The sequence below is a fragment of the Gopherus evgoodei genome, chromosome 7, assembly GCF_007399415.2.
Source record: "Gopherus evgoodei ecotype Sinaloan lineage chromosome 7, rGopEvg1_v1.p, whole genome shotgun sequence".
NCBI lineage: Eukaryota > Metazoa > Chordata > Testudines > Testudinidae > Gopherus > Gopherus evgoodei.
The window spans coordinates 67,373,848-67,393,315 of NC_044328.1; the positions used below are offsets into that span (position 1 = coordinate 67,373,848).

At 45.5% G+C, this 19,468-nt stretch overlaps 2 protein-coding genes across 7 annotated transcripts in view; both read left to right on the forward strand.

Moving 5' to 3' along the window:
* The window catches only part of CHUK (component of inhibitor of nuclear factor kappa B kinase complex), a 90,527-nt gene extending 76,173 nt beyond the window's left edge, over positions 1 to 14,354 (forward strand). Inside the window, 2 exon segments of the mRNA XM_030571313.1 lie at positions 6,357 to 6,456; positions 8,384 to 14,354. Of these exon segments, the coding sequence (XP_030427173.1) occupies positions 6,357 to 6,456; positions 8,384 to 8,410 (127 nt within the window). The 3' untranslated portion in view covers positions 8,411 to 14,354.
* Positions 14,355 to 19,169: 4,815 nt separating this feature from the next.
* The window catches only part of ERLIN1 (ER lipid raft associated 1), a 64,104-nt gene continuing 63,805 nt past the window's right edge, over positions 19,170 to 19,468 (forward strand). For 2 of the 6 annotated variants that reach the window (XM_030571314.1, XM_030571320.1), the window contains exon 1: positions 19,176 to 19,312. The gene's annotated coding sequence lies outside the window, so the exon portion shown is untranslated. Of the gene's footprint in view, positions 19,322 to 19,468 lie in introns of all 6 variants that reach the window. The other 4 variants (XM_030571321.1, XM_030571322.1, XM_030571318.1 and 1 more) reach the window with 4 other exon arrangements.

Below are 19,468 nucleotides of genomic sequence, written 5' to 3' on the forward strand. Positions count from 1 at the left end.
TGGAGCACAGACGAAGCTGTTCAGAAAGTCCTCACAACTGTTCATTGCCTTGGTCGAGCGCATGAAATGTCGGACAATCTCCACTCAGCGGCTCTCCAATTGGATCACCTCGTGCATCTGTAGCCGTTATGACCTGGTGGGAATCCCTCTGCCACCAATTGTGAATGCTCACTCAACTCGGGCACAGGCGTCGTTGGCTGCCTTTTTGGCCCACATCCCCATTCAGGCCATTTGTAGGGCTGCCATGTGGTCTTCAGTTCACATGTTCACCTCGCACTATGCGATCGTCTCCCAGACCAGGGATGATGCTGGGTTCAGCAAAGCTGTGCCCCGTCCGGAGAATCTGTGAATTCCTACCCACCTCCAACAGATATAGCTTGGAATCACCTATTGTAGAATGCACATGAGCAATCACTTGAAGAAGAAAAGATAGTTGCCTTTTCCGTAACTGGTATTCTTAGAGATGTGTTGTTCATGTCTATTTCACATCCTGCCCTCCTTCCCCTCTATCGGAATTGTCTGGCAAGAAGGAACTGAGGTTGTGGGGAGTGTGCAGCCCTCCTTATACCATGCCATGGAGGCGCCACTCCAGGAGTCGCTAAGGCGCTCCCCTAAGGGTACTGCTAGGGGAAAAGCTTCCGACACGGGTGCACGTGGTGAGCGCACACACACCTATTGTGGAATAGACGTGAGCAACAGATCTTGAAGAACACCAGTTACAGAAAAGGTAACTGTCTTTTTCTTCACTATATGTTCTCAAGACTTGCCGGCTACTGAGCTCAAACCAGCAGTTGTATAAGTGCCCAGGTTATGGGTGTGATGTTAGCTATTCTTCAGTCATACGGTACCTCCCAGATAGATAGAATTATTAAAAATCCTTGCTACCAGACTAGCAATCTCATGTGCCAGTTCTTTCAATATTCTGGGATGGAATTATCCAGTCCCCTTGATTTGAGTGCATTAAGTTCTTTACATTTTTCTTCCACCTGAGATGTGGTGATTTCCATTTCTGTACACTCATTTCCATCAGCCAAATTGCCTTCATGCCCATCCATGTTCTCATTTTATTTGAAAACCGAGGCAAAGTGTTCATTTAGTTTTTGGGCCATACACATATTATCTTTAATCTCCTTCCCATCTAGGCTACATAGCAGCCCGACCTCATCCTTCCTTATTCTCTATTTATTTATATAAGTAAAAAAGTCATATGCAGTGTTGTTGTAGCCATGTTGGTCCCAGGATATTAGAGAGACGAAGTGGGTGAGGTAATATCTTTTATTGGACCGGCTTCTGTTGGTGAGAGACACAAGCTTTTGAGCTTACCTGAAGAGCTCTTTGTATGTCTCTCTCAATAGAAGTTGGTCCAATAAAAGATACTCTCACCTACCTTCTTTCTAAAAATAAATAAATTTTAATCTTCTTGACAAGAGCTAATTCACATTTATTCACACATTTCCTAACCTCCAAGATGTCACTTTCATTCCCTAAAGATTCTCTGCTTACTACTAATAACCTTTTTGAGGTGACTATTCATCCAGCTGGGTCTAGAGTCTTTCACAACAAGAAATTGCAAGCTGCCTCTATCTCTAAGTCTTTGAGCTCTTTAGCCCAGTTGATTTCTTTAATTAATTCCCTTAATTTTCCAAAGTTTTCTCTTTTGAAATGAAAAACTATAGCTGATGCCTGGTTTTGATTATCCTTCCATTTAATTTAAACTGAATCACTCGATCAAAGGTTATTTCCTATGACCAGCTCTTTTATGAAGTCCTCACTACTTATCAAAAATCAAGTATAAAATTGCATCATCTCTTGTTAATTCAGTAACAAGTTGATAATGAAAACTGTCATCTATCGCATCCAAAAATAACTGGGCCATATCAGCATTAGCAACATTTATTTTTCAATCCCTATCCAGGAAGTTAGTCTCCCATTTTGACATAATTCCCTAAAGTATTTATCTCTCTAATAATATGAGCTCTCTATCAGTATCTGAATGCAGCCCTGGAGATCTGTTGCATACCCCAACCTTATCCTAATAGAACCTCTTTTACAATCCTTCCCCAAAGTGATTTTGACTCAAACAGATTCAGTTTTGTCTATGCTATCATATTGTATTTAACAGAACTCTATCCCTCCACCTTTGCCTTTATTGCTATCTTTCCTAAACAGCACACAGCCTTCAATGCCTGTATTCCAGTCATGAGCACTATTCCACCATGATTTCTTATCCCTATAATATCCGGTTTGGCCTCCTGCACCAGTAGTTTCAGTTCCTCTGTATTATTGTCCTGATGCCTTGCATGTTCAGGCATTTCAATTGTTTCCCTCAAACCTCACCCAGCTTTCTGGCTGGATTAGTGTAGAGGTGCAGACTCACCCCTGCGATGCCTCATTCTGGTGACTCCTGGAAATTAGCTCTTTTTCCAGCCAGAAGCGCCCTCTGCAGGCCGGTGATCCGCCAGTCCTCTTGGGCCCCCCGTGTCCCTCCCTGGACTCTGGTGCCATTTTACCTGAGGTGCTTCCCCCGGCAGTAACCCCTTTCTCTCAGGTTCTTCCTCCCCCAGGGGAACCCCAACCCACTATCCCCACCTCACCTCAGTATACGGCTACTGCCAGTTATTGTCTAGCCCCTGCGCCCTGGGGCAGACTGCAGTATCAGCCTACTCATCACTGGCAAGGAGGGTTTGGACCTGCTGCCTTGGCCTACCCCTGGGCTGCCCTCTGCAACCCGCAGTAACTGTTGGCCTTATGCTAGGCCGCAGCCTGGGGCTTTCCAGGCTGGAGCTCCCCAGCTCCTCTGCCTGTCCCCAGCCCTGCTTCACTCAGGTACCCTGTCTCTAGCTCCCTGCAGCCAGGCCCTTCTCCCTCTACAGGCAGAGGGAGACTGTCTGTCTGCCCCTGGCTTCTCTGCCTTTATAGGTCCAGCTGAGTCTGTTTGGGGCATGGCCCCAGCTGCAGCCACTTCCCCTAATCAGCCCAGCCTAAAAGCTGCTTTCTCCAGCCACAGCCCCCTCCCAGGGCTGTTTTTAACTCTTCAGGGCAGGAGCAGGGGTCCACCCTGCTACAATTAGGTATACTCCTTTCGCTGACTACTGTTTTTCTCCTTGTTGTCCATATTCTTCCTCTGTAGTGTTCCATTATTCCTTGAGTGCTTGTCTATATGTGCTCCACATCTGGTGCCACATGCACTGGAGATCAGAATGCTTTAGTCAACCCCGTCAGTTGGCTACAGCTGTTTCCTGCATAGCCTCAAGCTCCTCCCCTATGAGGTTTATAAAAGGGGATGGAGTGACCAATTGGCCCTCAGTTTCTTTCACCACATTTGGCTGTGAGATGATGCCAACTGACAGTGCCATCTCATCCACTCACACATTAGTTTATTTATAAATAGTTTAGTTAGTGGTAGTTAGGGTGTATTGTAGTATTTAATGGGTTTTAATTTAATAGTGTTTGATTGATTTGTTTTGTTCCAAGTAGGGAGATTTCCTTATGTCTGCTTAAAATTTTTGAGGTTTTAAATGTTTGTCATGTGGGGCTGTTATGCACCTTAATAATGCTCACTCCAAGGCTATGTGTACACTACGAACTACGATTTATTAAAGTTACGTGGGTGTACAGCTGCCAAAATTAGTATATTGCTCATACGCATTCAAACTTGTCTGCTTGTGTCAGAACTGCGTGTACTCACCAGCAGTGCTTGTGTCAATGCAAAGTGCAGTGCACCACAGGTAGGTATCCCATTGTGCCAAACCCTACTGTCTGGCACAGTGACTTTTGGAAAATTTTTGCCATGTGTTGTCAGATAGAAGCGACTTGCCTAGAGATCTCTGGGAGCTGTGGGCTACGGTCCCAGCATGCAACTTTCTCTATTCTATAATGCCATCCATAGCCCATAATTTTCATACCATTTTTAAAAAATCTTACAAACCCATGCAGCACTTCATGTTTACCAATTGTGTATACCGCCTGGGTGAGTGTGATGTTAGGGAAAATTTAAGGATCTCAAGTCCTTATCAGAAGAGCTGCTAGATCCAGAGAAAACTGCCTTAAAACTTTATCTGTTAGAGAACTCAGTGAGGCCTGCTTCAGACTGTAATATTATCTAGGGTACAGTCTGGACAGTTGAACAGCTCTGTCCCTTTAACTCTCTAGCCTGGGGTGCCTTTTACACTGTTTTGTTGTCAGAACAGCCAATTCTTGCCTGCTCATGCAGCCTTCAGCCTGCAGATTCACTCCCAGCTAAATAATGAGCACTCTTGACTAGTCACTCATGAATTACATACAGGGCAACACCCACAAGCTCTCTAGGCCCAGCCTTGTTCCCACAGAAATGTGCGTATTGTACTGCTCAGTACCCTTCTGAACAGTACCAGCTCATAGGGAATCCATCATTTCATCAAAGGAAAATGATATATGTACCAGCCTTGTTATCTCAAATGGAGTTTCCTACACTTCAATCCAAACACACTGGTTAAGATAAAACAATAAGTTTATTAAGTACAGAAAAATAGATTTTAAGTGATTACAAGTGATGATGCATAAACTTCAGGATTAGTTACAAAAGATAATAAGAGTAAAATCCAAGCTAATACCTAATTTAATAGGCTAAGTGGGGCCCACCTGGTGGGGACTTTCATCCAAGACATCTTGGAGTACCTGCTACACCTACAAAAATCAGTCTTGGCTCCCAGCTCTGAGTGTGTACTTGGCAGCAATATCAGTGTTTCATCCCCCTATCCAAGGGAAATCAATTTTTCATTGCCATGGTGATGAGCTTTCTGAGAGGACTTCTCTACCTACATCTTCCGGTCCAAGAGCCGGTCCCTTTATGGGACCTGAACATGATTTTAACAGCTCTGTTGGGGCCTCCATTTGAGTCTCTTGCATCCTGTCCACTGCCACCTCTGTCTCAGAAAACTGCATTCTTGATAGCCATTATCGCTGCCAGGAGGGTGGGTGAGTTGCAGGCCCTGATGCTGGGGCCTCCTTACATGCAGTTCTCCAAGGATAAGGTAATGTTCCAACCGCACCCAAACTTCTTATCCAAGGCAGACTCTGTTTCATTTGCACCAGGCTGTGTATTTGCCTGTATTTTTCCCCAAGCTGCATTCTTTCCTGGTGGAGTAACGCCTCCATATTTTAGACTGTGGTTCTTCAACATGTCACGCAGACATGTATTCCAGGGGGCATGTGGTGCGCCCCATGTGCCATAGACTTTTGCCTAGAAGTACTTTTAGACGGGTGGCGCTCATGTCTCTGAACAAGACGTTACCATCTGAAGATGGTCTGCACAGAAAATTTGTCCCTTCATGCAATCCACATATGATATGAACAGGCGAGGCAAGCATGAAACTGTTTAGTCCTGCTCAGATAAAAGGTTAGACACGTGTATTCCACAATGGACCCTCCATCCCCTCTGCATCAAAGTCTTCCCTTGGACTTTCAGTGCAAAGGAACTGTGGAGTGTTGCTTGTGAATCACCTACCTGGTGGAGTATATACAATCTGCATCTACTCGAAGAAGAAATAGTTACTTATAGTAACTGTGGTTCTTCAATATGTGATGCAGACATGTATTTCCACATCTCACCCTCTGTTCCCTCTGCATCAGAGTCTTCAGTGCCAAGGAACTGAGAGGGATTGCGGTGGTGCTTCCTCGTATACTCAGGAGTGGGGCTACAGATACGGACATAAGTGCCACCCCTCTAAGAGTACTGATAGGCAAAGGTCTCTGGCCTGCAGGGTGCACACATGCCTGCCTGGAATACACGTCTGCATCACATCTTGAAGAACCACAGTTACAGTAAGTAACCATTTCTACATCATCCAGTATTAATGACCCGAGGGTCGCCAATTTTTACAAGATGCTTTTGGATAATATTATGACAGCACTGCTAAGATGCAGAGAGTTTGGCAGGCCTGGTAACCATTGTATTTACTGAACTGTGAGTCATTTGCCATCGTGAGGCTCTTAAGGTCATACTTGGTTACTCAGAATTTTAGAAATTGGCTGCTTCAGATTAGATCCCAGGTAATTCATGGCATTTCTGTTCATCTTTTGAGGTCTCCAGTATTATGGCACCTCTCTGGAACTCTGACCTGTCCTGAGTGAATGCAGGGCGTTATTGTTCAGTGAACCATTCCTAATTTAATATTTGCCCTGTGGATGGTGGCTGGAAGCCCTCTATGTCCACTCCCTTGGCATCAGCAGAGTGGCATGCCAAATACAATTGCAGAGTAACTTTTAGAATTGCAGATAAACTGCTGTAATTTTATTTCCTCCTTTCCCTGTTCTGCTCCTTCTGGAGGAGTGGGTCAGTCATAGTTTAAACCTCCCCCCTTATGCCTTTTTTATAGGGAAGTTTTTGCCCATGTGATAGAAGAGAATCTGAACTATCTGGACCGCTTTAGCACTATCATTCAAGAGGCAAAACAGGAGCAGAACAGCAGCATGATGGTAAGTCTCTTTCTATGAGTCAAAGGCTTGATTTTTCAAAATTTCATTGGCTTCAGTTGGAAGCTTTTGCTTACTGAGCACTTCTTAAAATATATCTCCGGTCCTTTGTGACAAGTCAGGCTATTGCTGTCAAATATGTGTGCAGTGTCCTGGTGAGTTGCTCACAAAGGATAGCAGGAGGACTGACAAAACAATCAGCTAAGAAATCCTATTCCTGGCTCCGGAAATGTACAAGGTAGATGGGCTATTCAAGCAGGGATGTGGCAAACGGGCTAGTGGTGGGAGCATTCTCTCTCAGGATCTTGTTATAGAATAGAAAGAACTGCCTCCAGTAACCTGTTCTCCTGTCCTGAGCCCTGTCCCCACTTTGACTTGACAAGAGCAGGAGGGGCAGTAGGAATAGGCTTAAGGTTCAGAGAGAGTGGGGAGTAGGAAGAACAAGTGGTGTGACTGGACAAGTATGATGTCAATCTGGAACCTTGTGTCTGAGCAGAAGGATATTTCACCATTCTCCAAATAATGAGAAACTAGAATTCATAAGTCATTGGGCTAGGCAGAAACTATGGGCCAGCCTAGTTCTTCTCCTGTCCTTCCCCTTGAGCAGGCAAGGCCCTTACCTCTTTGAACCCATCTCCAATGGATGAATGAAGCTGTTCCATGAGCACTCAGTATGGTGTGCAGACTAATGATGATGATGTCCTGTGTCAGATGCCACGCTCTCTCCTGGCAGCTTGTTCTGTTGCAAGCTACTTATGCAGTTACATTTATCTAAATGTCCCTGCTGTGACCTTGAGATTAAGATTTCACTTATCTCCTCCCACTGTGATGTTAAGCTACTCTCCTAGCGGGAGTGTGAGATGTTCCCTTCAATACACCCTTCCCTGAGAATGATTTCCTATGAAGCCATGCAAAAACCTACATATACAACATGCTTCCACTCCTCACCAGCCACTTGAAAACATGTTAAGAGGATCACTGCTCTGACCCCTGTACCCTTTGTGGCAGTTGTGTAAGAGACCAGTAGAGAAATTTCCCAACACAGGAGCAGCGTATGAACAGCACAATCTGCCCTTTGCGGACCCTGGAGTAGGATGGGGTAGGGAGGTAGAGTAGCACTGGATTCTTGAACAGCTATGGGCAGACCTGGGGAGGTTACTGTAAGTTAGAGCAGCTCCCAGGGCAGAGCCCAGTTGCCCAGAATGTGAAGGGTGAAATGTTGTTTAAAGCCTCCTTAGCCTTCTCTCTTGGGCTGCATCTTTCATGGGCACAGCACAGAATCTAGCCTTTAGGGTTTAATGTTTGGTTTTGATGACCCTGTGTTGCTTCCCTACTTCTCACCTTATTTTCTGCTAGTTGACAAACCAGCTGCTTATGAATAGCTGTGACACTTTATCAGGTATTGCTGCTGAGACCTCCACCAAGGTCCACCTTAGTGCCAGCTAATGTGGTAGGTTTGTGATAGTAGGGACTGAGCTGACACCATTTACTCATGTCATGTGGTTACCCAATAGCCTTCAGACAGTAAGGACTTCTGTCCCTGCAGAGCTGTGTCAGATGAAACCAGTAGCTTAGAAGGCAAAGGTTAACTGTCTGCCAGTATACTGAGTTTCAGTAGCTCACATTCCCTGGCACCAAAATTCCTCATTTCTGGTTTTCTCATCAGTTCCTCCCCAATGCTGAGAATAGATTCAGGGTAACTTCTTTTCAGGCTCTTGATCCAGAAAGTAGCCTTTGAAATACCTTGATTAGCTGTGTTTCTTACCAGCAGGTCTTGGGTAGTTAAAACACTGCCCACTCAATCTTATAATTCCAAGACTGCCATCAGTGAGTGGTTTTTGACAATGCAGGCTCCCAGGCAGATGGTCGTTGATTTGAAAAATTGATAAACTGAACTGAGCTCTAGTTGCTCTTTTTGCTTCTTTTTTAGAATCTTGATTGGAGTTGGCTGAAATAATTAAGGAAGACAAGCGGGCATTGTTGCCATCCCCAATGTGTCCATGTGCTCAAGGTTGGCTGACAGTCCTGCGATGAGATGAACAGTATCAACGTTATGGTGTTGATTCCACACTCTGCTGATTCAGGACTGAATAATCTTCTCTCCCACTGCCATCCGGATGACAGTTCTGCAAGAGGCATTTTGTGTTTTGTAGATGTTAGCGGACTTGATTATAAAGTACATGGGCAGCAACAGAGACCCTGCTTGTATGTTTTGCTGCTAGAGGCAAATGTTTTCCAACCTGTTCCTCATGTCAGGGCTTTTAAATCCATATGAGCTACCTAAAGAAGTAGCCTGATTTTCAGAGATGCTGAGTGATCGTGGCTCCCACTACATCCCTGAGCACTGCAGATGCTCAGCACATTTGAAAATTACACCCTTTATATTTAGAAGCTTTTTAGGCACCTGGGCTTGGTTTGAAAATGTTTGCGATGGCCAGTCTTTCTAGCACTATGACCTGTTCATGCAGTCAGTGCTTGGAAGGCAGCTGTTGCTCTGACTGATGAGCTGAGATCAGGGCACTATTTGAGATGTTCTGTCTATGGAGAACCTTTTGCGGAAGGAAGTACTCTGCCTCAGCATTTGTTGTTAATTTGTTTGGTGTTAGAGCAGCTGTGAGCTCTAGGGGAAGCAGAGGGAGCAGGTACCAGGGAGGTGTTCTCCCTACTCAGAAGAAATGAGGAGAAGGCAGAGAGTATCTTCTAGGTGCAGACAGATCTCTGCTTTAAGTGGACAAGAATGCACAGTACAGGCTATAGCAGTATCTGCAGTGTCCTGCTGGGGTGCTGGGCTACTGCACTTTCTTCTCCTGGGGCAGGCATCTCATATTCACAATCCCTGTAACATTTTGTTTTCTGTTGCAAAATGTCATATTACTTATGTTATCTTGCACCCCAACCTCCCAAAAACCCAACAATCTGAGCCTTGATCTGGGGAATGCAATTTGTGATGGATGAAAGAAAACACTACAGCCATGGCTTTCCACCTGTGCTGTGCATTCTTGTCCACTGAGAAGCAGTTTTGACAGAGTTTTTTACTGATCAGGAAATGCTCCCCATTCCAGACAGACAGAATTTTCTATCCCACTGGCTACTTAAAATATTTAAGAATTCTATTTGTTAATTTGTGATAAATATTATATATGTAGAACCTCTTTGTGATTCTTATTCTGTTCCAGATTTGTGTCATTTAAAGATGCTACTCTCAAATGGTCTGACTTGCCAATGTTCTGTTTGGGCAGGATGGAGGAGGGAAAAGGTAACGGGCTGCCTCGACTTCAGTTTATGGCAAGATTTTCAAAAATGGCTAGTGATTTTGGATGTGCAACCCAACCTCTTTAACAGAGGGAAGAGGCTCAGCACTTTCTGAAAATCACACCCTTTTATGATGTCTTAAGTTGGGCACTTGAAAGCATCATCTGTTTTTGAAAATCTTGATCCATGCTTGTCTCTCTCCATTATTGTCCACATAAGGCTGAATTACTCTAAAACCAAAACATTTCAAACCAGGTAGCTATGAAGCAACAAGTTCGCATCACCTACCAAATCAAGTACTGAATAGCAAGAAATAAAAAGTGAAGGAAATTGTAAATTTCATACACCCACAAAATAACCAGTAATACATACACTAAGTGGGCCTCTGTTCCCTTGCCTCCTTGTGCAATCATTTACATCTGTGCAAAGTGGGTGTACGAGTGACCAAGGAGAGAAGGCAACGGAGAATTGAACCCACTAGTAACGAAGTACAAAAAGACATCTTTCATCCCAAAACAGGCAAATTGATTTCTGATCAATTAGATTAAAATATATTTTAATTCGAGCACTTGTCTAAATTTCTTCTGTGTCTGTACCTCTTCATGCGTGAGATCAGAACATTTTTGCCAGCACTGTTCATTGGTTTCATCTGTTCACAGTGTAGCCTCAAGACTCTACTCCGCTTAGGCTTATACAAAGGGATGGTATGACCAAAGGACCCTCACTTCCTTTCACCACTTCTGGCTGTTAGAGCCAATTGGCAGTGTTACATCTTGTCCACTCACACCTTACTTTATCTGTAAATAGTTTAGTTAGTGGTAGGTAGGATATATTGTAGTTTTATTTGGTAGGTTTTTAGTTTAATAGTGTGTTTGGGTTTTGCTTTTTCCCCAGTAGGGAACTTTCCTCATGTCTTCTCAGAATTTCCCAGGTTTTAAATATTTGTGTCATGTGGGACTGTTAAGCCTCTTAATGACACCCACTCTAATTGTCTTTACTCCCTGGATGAGGGAGATGTTATGGAAAAAATTTCAGGATTGTAAGTCCTTATCCAAAGAGCTGCTAGATCCAGAGAAAATAGGCTTAAAACTTTATCTGTTAGAGAAATCAGTGAAGCTTGGCTCAGACCTTGAAGAGAGGACAGGACAATTATCAGCTACAAGTGTCTCTGCTGTGGCTTCAGGGGGCTTGATTACCTAGACACCAGTGAACACAGTTCCCAGAAGGACTTTGGGGGTCAGTCCCCTATTAAAACTGCTGAAAAAGGAAGAGGGAGAAGGTCCTCCAATTCTTGTTCTTCAAAGAGATCTACTCCAAAAATGAACTCCAGTCTCTCCAGGTCTCATGAAGAGTGTGCCCCGAAGATGTTGAAGGTGCTGGTGTCTGATTCTCAGGCAGTGAGAAAAGGGCTTTCCTCAGCAGCAACAACAGTGCTCTCTTTGGCTCCTTCTCTTTTGTCTCTGGTGCTGTTAGCTCCAAGACAGGAGTACTTGGGGCTGGCTTATTCAGTGCAGTACTTTTGGGTGCTGAGGTTGCAGACACTGGAGTCCATGACGCTGAAAGTTTCAGTGTTGGTGTTTCAGAAGCCGTTGCTCTTGGAACCAACTGTATCTCAGACCTCGGTACCAGTTCTGCTCTTGACACAGCAGAAAGGAGTGGCTGATGTGTACAGCACCAAGGGAGCCACTTCAGGATCTTTGGGCATGGAGCCTGGGACTCCTGTAGGATCAGCCCCTCCACAGGGAGATGAAGCAGAACCATCTGTCTTCCTTTTCTGACAGGGAGGATGCCTCACCTTCATACCTTGGTTGCTATGCTATGATCCATATATATTGGGGAGGCAGACGAGGGTTAAAGGCAAACAAAAGCAGGTTAAGCCAATTGCTTACCTGGTATCCAGCCTTCTGGCCATGTTCTTTAGATCCATATGGTCAAAGCTCTTGGCCTTATACGCCCCCTTGTAACTATCCGCACTCTGCTAGATACTTTTTGGCATCTTCTTGCAGAAACAGATCTTGTTCACCTCACAAACCATCTGTGCTTCAGCAACTACTTCAGCAGGTCAGGGCCCCTGCTTCCTCCCCACCTTTGCTTCTCATGGAGGACATTGCTCAGCATCAGACTGTTGATGTTATTCCAGTGCATACTTTGAATGATTCAGCTTTACCAGCTCAGACTTCACTTCCTGATGATTAAAATTGTATCAGGAATTATTCAGTGAATGGCAAAGGTACCTGAAATCCTGATTCAGACTGTCCAAGATAAGTGACATAAATTGTTGGACATTTCAAATAACGTCCCTACCTGATTCATCCTGATCCAAGACTCCTTTTGCTCATAAACAAGGGCGTTTTAGAACCAGTGCAGTTACTGTGGCAGACCCCAGCAACTTCTAAAAGGTAGCAGGTCCCATTAGTTGGGTTTGACTATTTCTACTGCCATCTTGATCTAGGGTCTCTGGACCAATCAAAACCCTTTAAAAGTATCCCTAAGAATAAAGAACCAAAGAAGCTGGCTCTCCTGGGCATGAAAAGTCATTCGCCCTTGAGCGTACAGCTTTGTTAGCAAATTATCAGGCTCTTCTTTCTCACTGACTATTTTCAGGGGATAAAACTGAGGAGTTTCTGGATAAATGTCCACCGTACTTTAGAAAGGACTTTAAATCTTTCATCTCAAGTCAGTTAATGGCTAAGCCTTCTGTACAAGTTACAATTGGTGCTGCTGATACAGCATCAAGTTCTTTGAGTGCTGGTGTGTCTATGGGTACACAATGGCTCCATGCACTTGAGAACTGGAAGATTATTGCAAGAAGTGTTCTTTGGTCCACGTCTGCACTTTTCTACTCCTTGTGCCCCAGACGAGAGGTATAAGTGGTGGTGTGGACCGTCCACCTCTCCATTTCCTTTCTACTGCTGTGTGGTCTGAGACAAAACCCTCCAGTGTCCATGAAGTTGATTATTCGACTTCATTTTTGTAGGTATTGTAAAAAAATAAAATTTTGGTAATAGCAGTTTATAGAGTTAGTTTAGTTAGGTAGATTTTGGGGACTCCCCTGTCTGGGGCGGCTGCCGTCCTGGTGAAGGATTCAGATTATGCCCAGGATTCCAGGCTTCAAGGATGGCTTCTCCTGCCCCCGATCCTTGCTGGTCAGCAATGACCATCAGAGGTGTCCGTACTTCTTTGGAGAAGCTCATATCTCTGCTAAGTGAAATATCTGCCATTCCTTTCCCATTTGAGCCCAGTAAACTCAGAAATTCAGACTTAGGAAACATCTCATGGAATATACTGTGAGGGCCAAGCCTAATCTGCCAATGTACATGGGTGGGTCTGCCTGGCCCAGAAGCATTGAGGAACATACCACCCAGCTCCGTAATCTCTAAAACAGGGGCAATCAAAGACAGAGCTAAGGAATCCTTTTCCCAAGCTCACTATGAGGGTAGAAAGCCTCTCAAAAGCCTAAAGAGAAATCCCACTCCAGAACAATGTCCTCAGATGAGAGCTGTTTCCCCAGCACCTTCATAAACAAGTGACTCTTTATGCCTGGTTCCAAGAGGCTTAAGAGCACATACGAGTTCTGATACCATCCCACTGGCTCCAAATAGCATAAGTACCTGCATGTTGGCAGAGGCATGAGCCAAGACTCAGATAACCGTCGGTACTGGCAAAGGACAATCCAGAACCCCATGTACCACTGGTACCAATGTGAGCGCATAAGGTAACACCAGCTTCCCAGGGAGAAGACACTTCAATCCCCTGATGACAGCTTCACTCCAGGGGATATCGTTGTTGTTCTGGACCCAGAATCTCCCCTTTTATTGGACCTGGTCTTTACAAGGGAGGATTCTTACACTGGCAGTCACAAACACTACTCCTTACTGGACTCATAGATCATCCTTTCAAATCTTTGGGTTCTTGTTCCTGTTGTCTTCATGGACAAATATAGCTTTCCTATGGCTATTAGGTCAGCATGTAAGGTGAGTGAGTTGTAAGCATCTTTGAAAGGACTGCCATATATGATTTTCTACAAAGACAAGGTTATTCTCAGACTGCACCCTATTTTTTTCTTAAAATGCTGTCTGATTTTTCATTTAAATAAATCTGTACATTTACCAGTGTTCCTTCTGAAACCACATTCCACCAAGGGTGAAGCTGAACTACACATATTAGATGTCATATGTGCCTTGTCCTTTTATTTCACTAAAGAATCTTCTCCAGTAGGAACAGAGAGGTTATTTTACCTGTGTATTTGGCACTGGTACGACAGCTGCAGGAAAACTGTCTCCACTTCTGGTGTTCACAGTTCAAGAAGGATATTAGTAAATTGGAGAGAGTTCAGAGAAGAGCCATGAGAATTAATAAAGGATTAGAAAATGTGCCTGATAGTGATGATATTCAAGGAGCTCAATCTACTTTACTTAACAAATAAAAGGTGAGGTGACTTGATTACAGTGAGTTAATACCTACATGGGGAACATTTAATAATGGGCTCTCCAGTCTAGCAGTGAAAAGTGTAACATGACCCAATGGCTGTAAGCTGAAGCTAGTTAAACTTAGACTGAAAATAAGAGGTAAATTTTTAACACAGAGAGAAATTAACCATTGGAATAACTTACTAGTGGCATGGTGAATTCTCCATCACTGACAACTTTTAAATCAAGATTGGATGTTTTTTCTAGAAGATCTGCTCCAGGAATTTTTCTGGAGGAAGTTCTCTGGCCTGTGTTAGACAGGCAGTCCAATTAGATGACCACAATGGTCCTTCTGGCTTTGGAATCTATGAAGTTAGGTCATTCCCCTTGGCTGTCTGCGTCTGTTGCTGAAAGATCTAAGGTTCAGGCAGTTTCAACCCAGAAATTTCTAGATGGATGTCAGGCTGTATAAAGTTATGTTATGAGATGGCCAGTTTACAGCTATCTGGGAACATTAGGGCATATTCAACCAGGGCCCAGGCAGCCTCATTTAGAGGTATTTGATAATTGTAGGGATGCTACCTGGAGTAATATATGTTCACAAAACATTTATTGTGGAGATGTCACATGCAGATTCTCACTTGGGGTGGGGCTCTATTAAAATCCCTGTTTAATTAGACTTGCAGTAGTACCCTCTGCCTCTGGTATATTCCTTGTGACCCACTGGATGTGGATCATATCTAGACAAGCACACAAAGAAGAAAGGGAAGTTACTTACCTTTTCAGTAACTGGCGTTTTCAAGATGTTTTCTATGTGTATTCCACAACCCACCCTCCTTTCCCCGTTACTGCCAGACCTAATACCTTGAACTGGGTAGTGGTGAAAGATCTGAGGGTCAGTTGGTCATGCCTCCCCCTTTTATATTCTTGGGGGTGGGAGGAGACAGGCTTGAGGCTATGCAGGGAATGGGTGTGACCAATGGACACCGCTTGCTAAAGTGTTCCAATATCCGGCACGTGGAGAACATATAGACAACACAGCTCAAAGAATTCTAGTTACGGACCAGGTAAGTAACCTCCCTTTGTGGTCTTGATTTTGATATCTAAATTTTCTTTCAAAATATGTTGTTAGAAATATTGTTAATACATTTGACAATTAACAGTAAAATATTTTGTACCATGCTGTTTGTAAATCTGTTTGTGTAAGTTAATAGAGGCTAGTCTACACTACACAGGCCCTGCTGATACAACTATATTGGCAGAGCCTTCTAGTGTAGGCACAGCATATGCTAACAGAAGGAATTTTTCTGCCACCATCATAACACTACTCCCTGTCTACACTATAGTATAGTTAAGTTAACATAAATTGTCTTGCACTGACCTGTGTGCGCACATGTTCACATTCAATTTGGCTGCAGCTGACATAAGTGCCCTGTTACAGCAGTGCAGTAAAACCATCTCCCCAAACAGTGTAGAGCTATGGTCAACCTACTGAGGTTGACACACTGCGAATGCAGACACTGCATGACCTGTGTTGACCCTAATAGTCCTCCTGCAACTGTCCTATAATACCCCATTCCCTGTCACAGTGGCCACTAGGCACAATTGTAAACTCCACTGCCCAGTGGTCACAGAGACTTGAAACCACTCGTCCTTCTCCTTTTAAAACTTCCTGTATGTGTCATGATTCTGAAATGCCTTTCCCTGAATGCCCACCTTGGCAAGCACACCTGTCAGTTCTCCATTGTGTGCAACTGCCTGACCATCTAGGCTGGCTCCAAGCACTAGACATGCTCCTGCCTGGAGTAGACAGAAATATTGGATTTCCTGGGCCTGAGAGAAGAGGCTGTGCGAGCACAGCTGCCGAAGAGCTATAGCAACATACAAATAGATTGTTCCGGGGATGCAGGCAAAGGGGTACAATAAGGATCAGCAACAGTGCTGCGTGCACTTTGCCAGGGATGCCACAAAGCTAAGGAGTGCAACAGATTTGGTTTTGCGTTACAGACCTGCCGCTTCTGCATGTCATACTTGCTGCAGACTGCACCAGCACCCAGCAGATCACCGTGGCTTCTGGCATGGTGGCCTCAAGCAATGCTCCCTTCATACCTGCAGAACTCCTGACCCTGGTGAAGAGAGAGAAGAAAACTAGGAAGGACATGTTCTGAGAGATGCTGTACTGGACCATGAAAAAAGGACTTGGAGAACTGATATGACCAACAGCATGGAAAATGGAAGTTATCAAATTTGTCATTTCGCAGTTTTTATTGTAGCTGTGTTGGTCCCAGGATACTAGAGAAACAAGGTAGGTGAGGTAGCATTTTTTTTTTTTTTTGGACCAACTTCAGTTAGTGAAAAAGAGACAAGTTTTTAAGCTTACACTGAGCTCTTTTTCAGGTCAGATGTGAACAACATCAGGTAAACTCAAAAGTTTCTCTTTTAGCAACAGAAGTTAGTCTAATAAAAAATATTACCCTCCCCCTCCCCACCTTGTTTTTCTAGAATGCAAAAAAAAAAAAAAAAAAATTCCAGGAGTCGTATCAGGCCAAAGAGAGGGAAATGTCCTAAGCCATGATGCAGCAGATCCAAATGATGTTAATTCAGCCTGCTTGCAGGTTTCTCAACAGCTCTGTTTTTTTAAAGAAGAGTACGTCATGCACTTTTGCTGACCAGCCCACATTGGTATCTGTGAACTGTCACTTGTGAGCCGTCAATGCTTGAATAAGCATAGAAAAGTAGCCCTTTCTGGTGATGTGCCTTGTGGGAAGGTGGTCTGTTGCCAAAAGAGGAATATGCATGCTCTGTATGGCCCCACTTCAGTTTGAGTATTCCATTACTGGAAATCTATTCACTATTCCCTGCATCTGTGTAGCAGATAACTGGCCCTACACACTTGCATGTGCATTTTTCCAGCTCTAAAGTGATTTCCACTGCTCAGTAGCAATCTGGGGTCGCAAGCTTCTAGAGTGCGATTGCCACTTATTTCTCTACTGTCAATAGAGTTCTCATTCTGGTGTCTATTTACTAGAGGGTGATCTTAACATGCATCCAGGAATGTAGCCTTTCACATCCAAAAGTTCTGTAGCCACTGCTCATCGTCCCAAACCTGCACTAGAATGCGATTCTACCAGTCACTTCTTTTTTAGGCCTAGGAGAGGCACTCTGGTGTATGCAGCTGCTCTGTGAATGCCACCAACAGCCTTGAATTGTTTTTCACGGTCTTTCAACAAACTATCCTAGAAGTAATTGTCATATCCCCAGTTATTGTAGTACTTAGTGCAGGTCTGTAACTACAGTAGAATCATGAGTCCTGTATTTGCAATGTTCATGAGAACATGGCGGAGTTCTGCAGGCTTTATTTTTCCATCCGAGATGGCAGATAGTGAAAATGGTCATAATTAAGGTACCTTCTGTTGTTCATTAGGATGCATGGGCCTTTCCCCTTCCTTCCACACGTACCTTCACCCACACCACACCTTCCTTCCTCTCCTCTATTTTTGTTTATGCTTCCCCCCCCTATTTGTAACTTGAGGTCTAAATTCTAAATGGTCAATTCTTCAAGCCAGAATCCAGTATATTTTGGAGGAGAGAGTCATCAGTGCCTGGTTTTAAATACTTGCTTGTACTATATGTGAGAGATTACCATGTTGGCACTTAGTTTCTAGGTGTATTTTACATTTTTATCCTCTGTGCAAGGAAATGGAGACATTCCTTTGTAGTCATTTTCAGCTTTTCCTTGGCCTAGTTTGTGCTGCTTGGTTTGCACAACATACTTCACACCTACCCTCACACAGCCACCGAGAGATGACCCTGCTGTACCAGGTTTTCTTTGTAGCTAGCTCTCTGGCAGAGGGGATGGGGCCGGAGGATTACCCACCACAACCCCCTTTAGCTGGTGGCTGTAATTTGCTGTTGTAAAAGGAGCAGCCCTTCTCTTCCACAAATTAACAATGGGGGCTAAAACTGTGGGAGACCACTGGCTTTTCAGGTGCCATTCTACTTTTAAACAATGTTATAGACGAAAGACACCATGACATTCCCTAGCCCTGCCCCCAGCACTGAACCACCCAGTATTGCCCCTACAGAGTAACACTTGCTAGCCCCCAGCCTGAGCATCACAACCACAGTGACATCTCTGCCCCTAGCATTGATCCTCATCTCAGGGAGATTGCCCAGACCCACCTATACAGTGTATTGTCTATCAGTGTGCCATTGCTGTGTAACTCCCCCCAGCTGCCCAGCCCTGACCCTAGCAATGAGCGCTGCCTGTGGTGTGACACTACGCTGCTGCCCTGCTCCCAGCACTGAGCCCCCACCCAAGTGCCCAGCACTGACTCATCCTTGGGTGAGGCTGCCCTATGCCACCCCAGCATTGAGCTTTGTCCCCAACCACTGAGCTCTACTCACCAGTGCGACACTCAGTCCCAACCCCTAACGCTGCACATCACCTCCCACTGTGACACCTCTGCCCTCAGCACTGATGCTCATCCCAGCCCTGTCCACCCAGCACAGTGCACTGCCCTCACGGTGGGGTGTCCCCAGCCTTGCACCTTCTCCCAATGTGGCACTGCCCAGCTTGCCCACTCGCACTGAACATTGCCCCCAGGGAGTGTGGCGCTGCCAAGCCCCACCCCTCGGCACTGACCCTTGTCCCACAGTGTGACAAGGCCCAGCACCACCCCCAGCATTGAGCTCCACCTCTCAGCTACCCACAGTGTAACACGGCCCAGTCCCGCACTGTGGCACTGCCCTGCCCCCCAACCCCAGCACCGAGCGCTGCCCCCCAGCTGTCCAGACCAGCCCCACCCCATAGCCCTGACCTTTGTCCCACAGTGTAACACGGCCCAGTCCCGCACTGTGGCACTGCGCTGCCCCCCAGCTGTCCAGACCAGCCCCACCCCACAGCCCTGACCTTTGTCCCACAGTGTAACACGGCCCGGCCCAGCCCCTCCCTCAGCACTTAGCCCCGCCCCCACTGTGACACCGCCCACCCCGCGTCGGATTGGAGGGGCGAGGGGAGGGGAGGGGCTCCTGGTACTACGCGGATCCGTGACGACAAGTATTTTGCTCTCGCTGCCTTTCCGTACCTGAGCCCTGCTGTTCGGTGGTTGGTTGGTAGGCGGTGGAAGCGAGCGGCGTTAGCTGCGCGTGCGTGGCAGCGACGTGTTTGGCGGCTCGTGAGGGGCGGCGCTGACTAGGTACGCGAGGTGGGCGGCAGCGAGACCCCCACACGCCTGGCCTGGGGAGCGCGCTGGCTCCACGGCTCGCCACGAGCGCGGGCCGCTGCTGGGGAGGCGGCAGAGCCCGTCCCCTCCCCCCGCAGGCCTGGCCGGGCAGCCGCTGCTCCGGGGAGG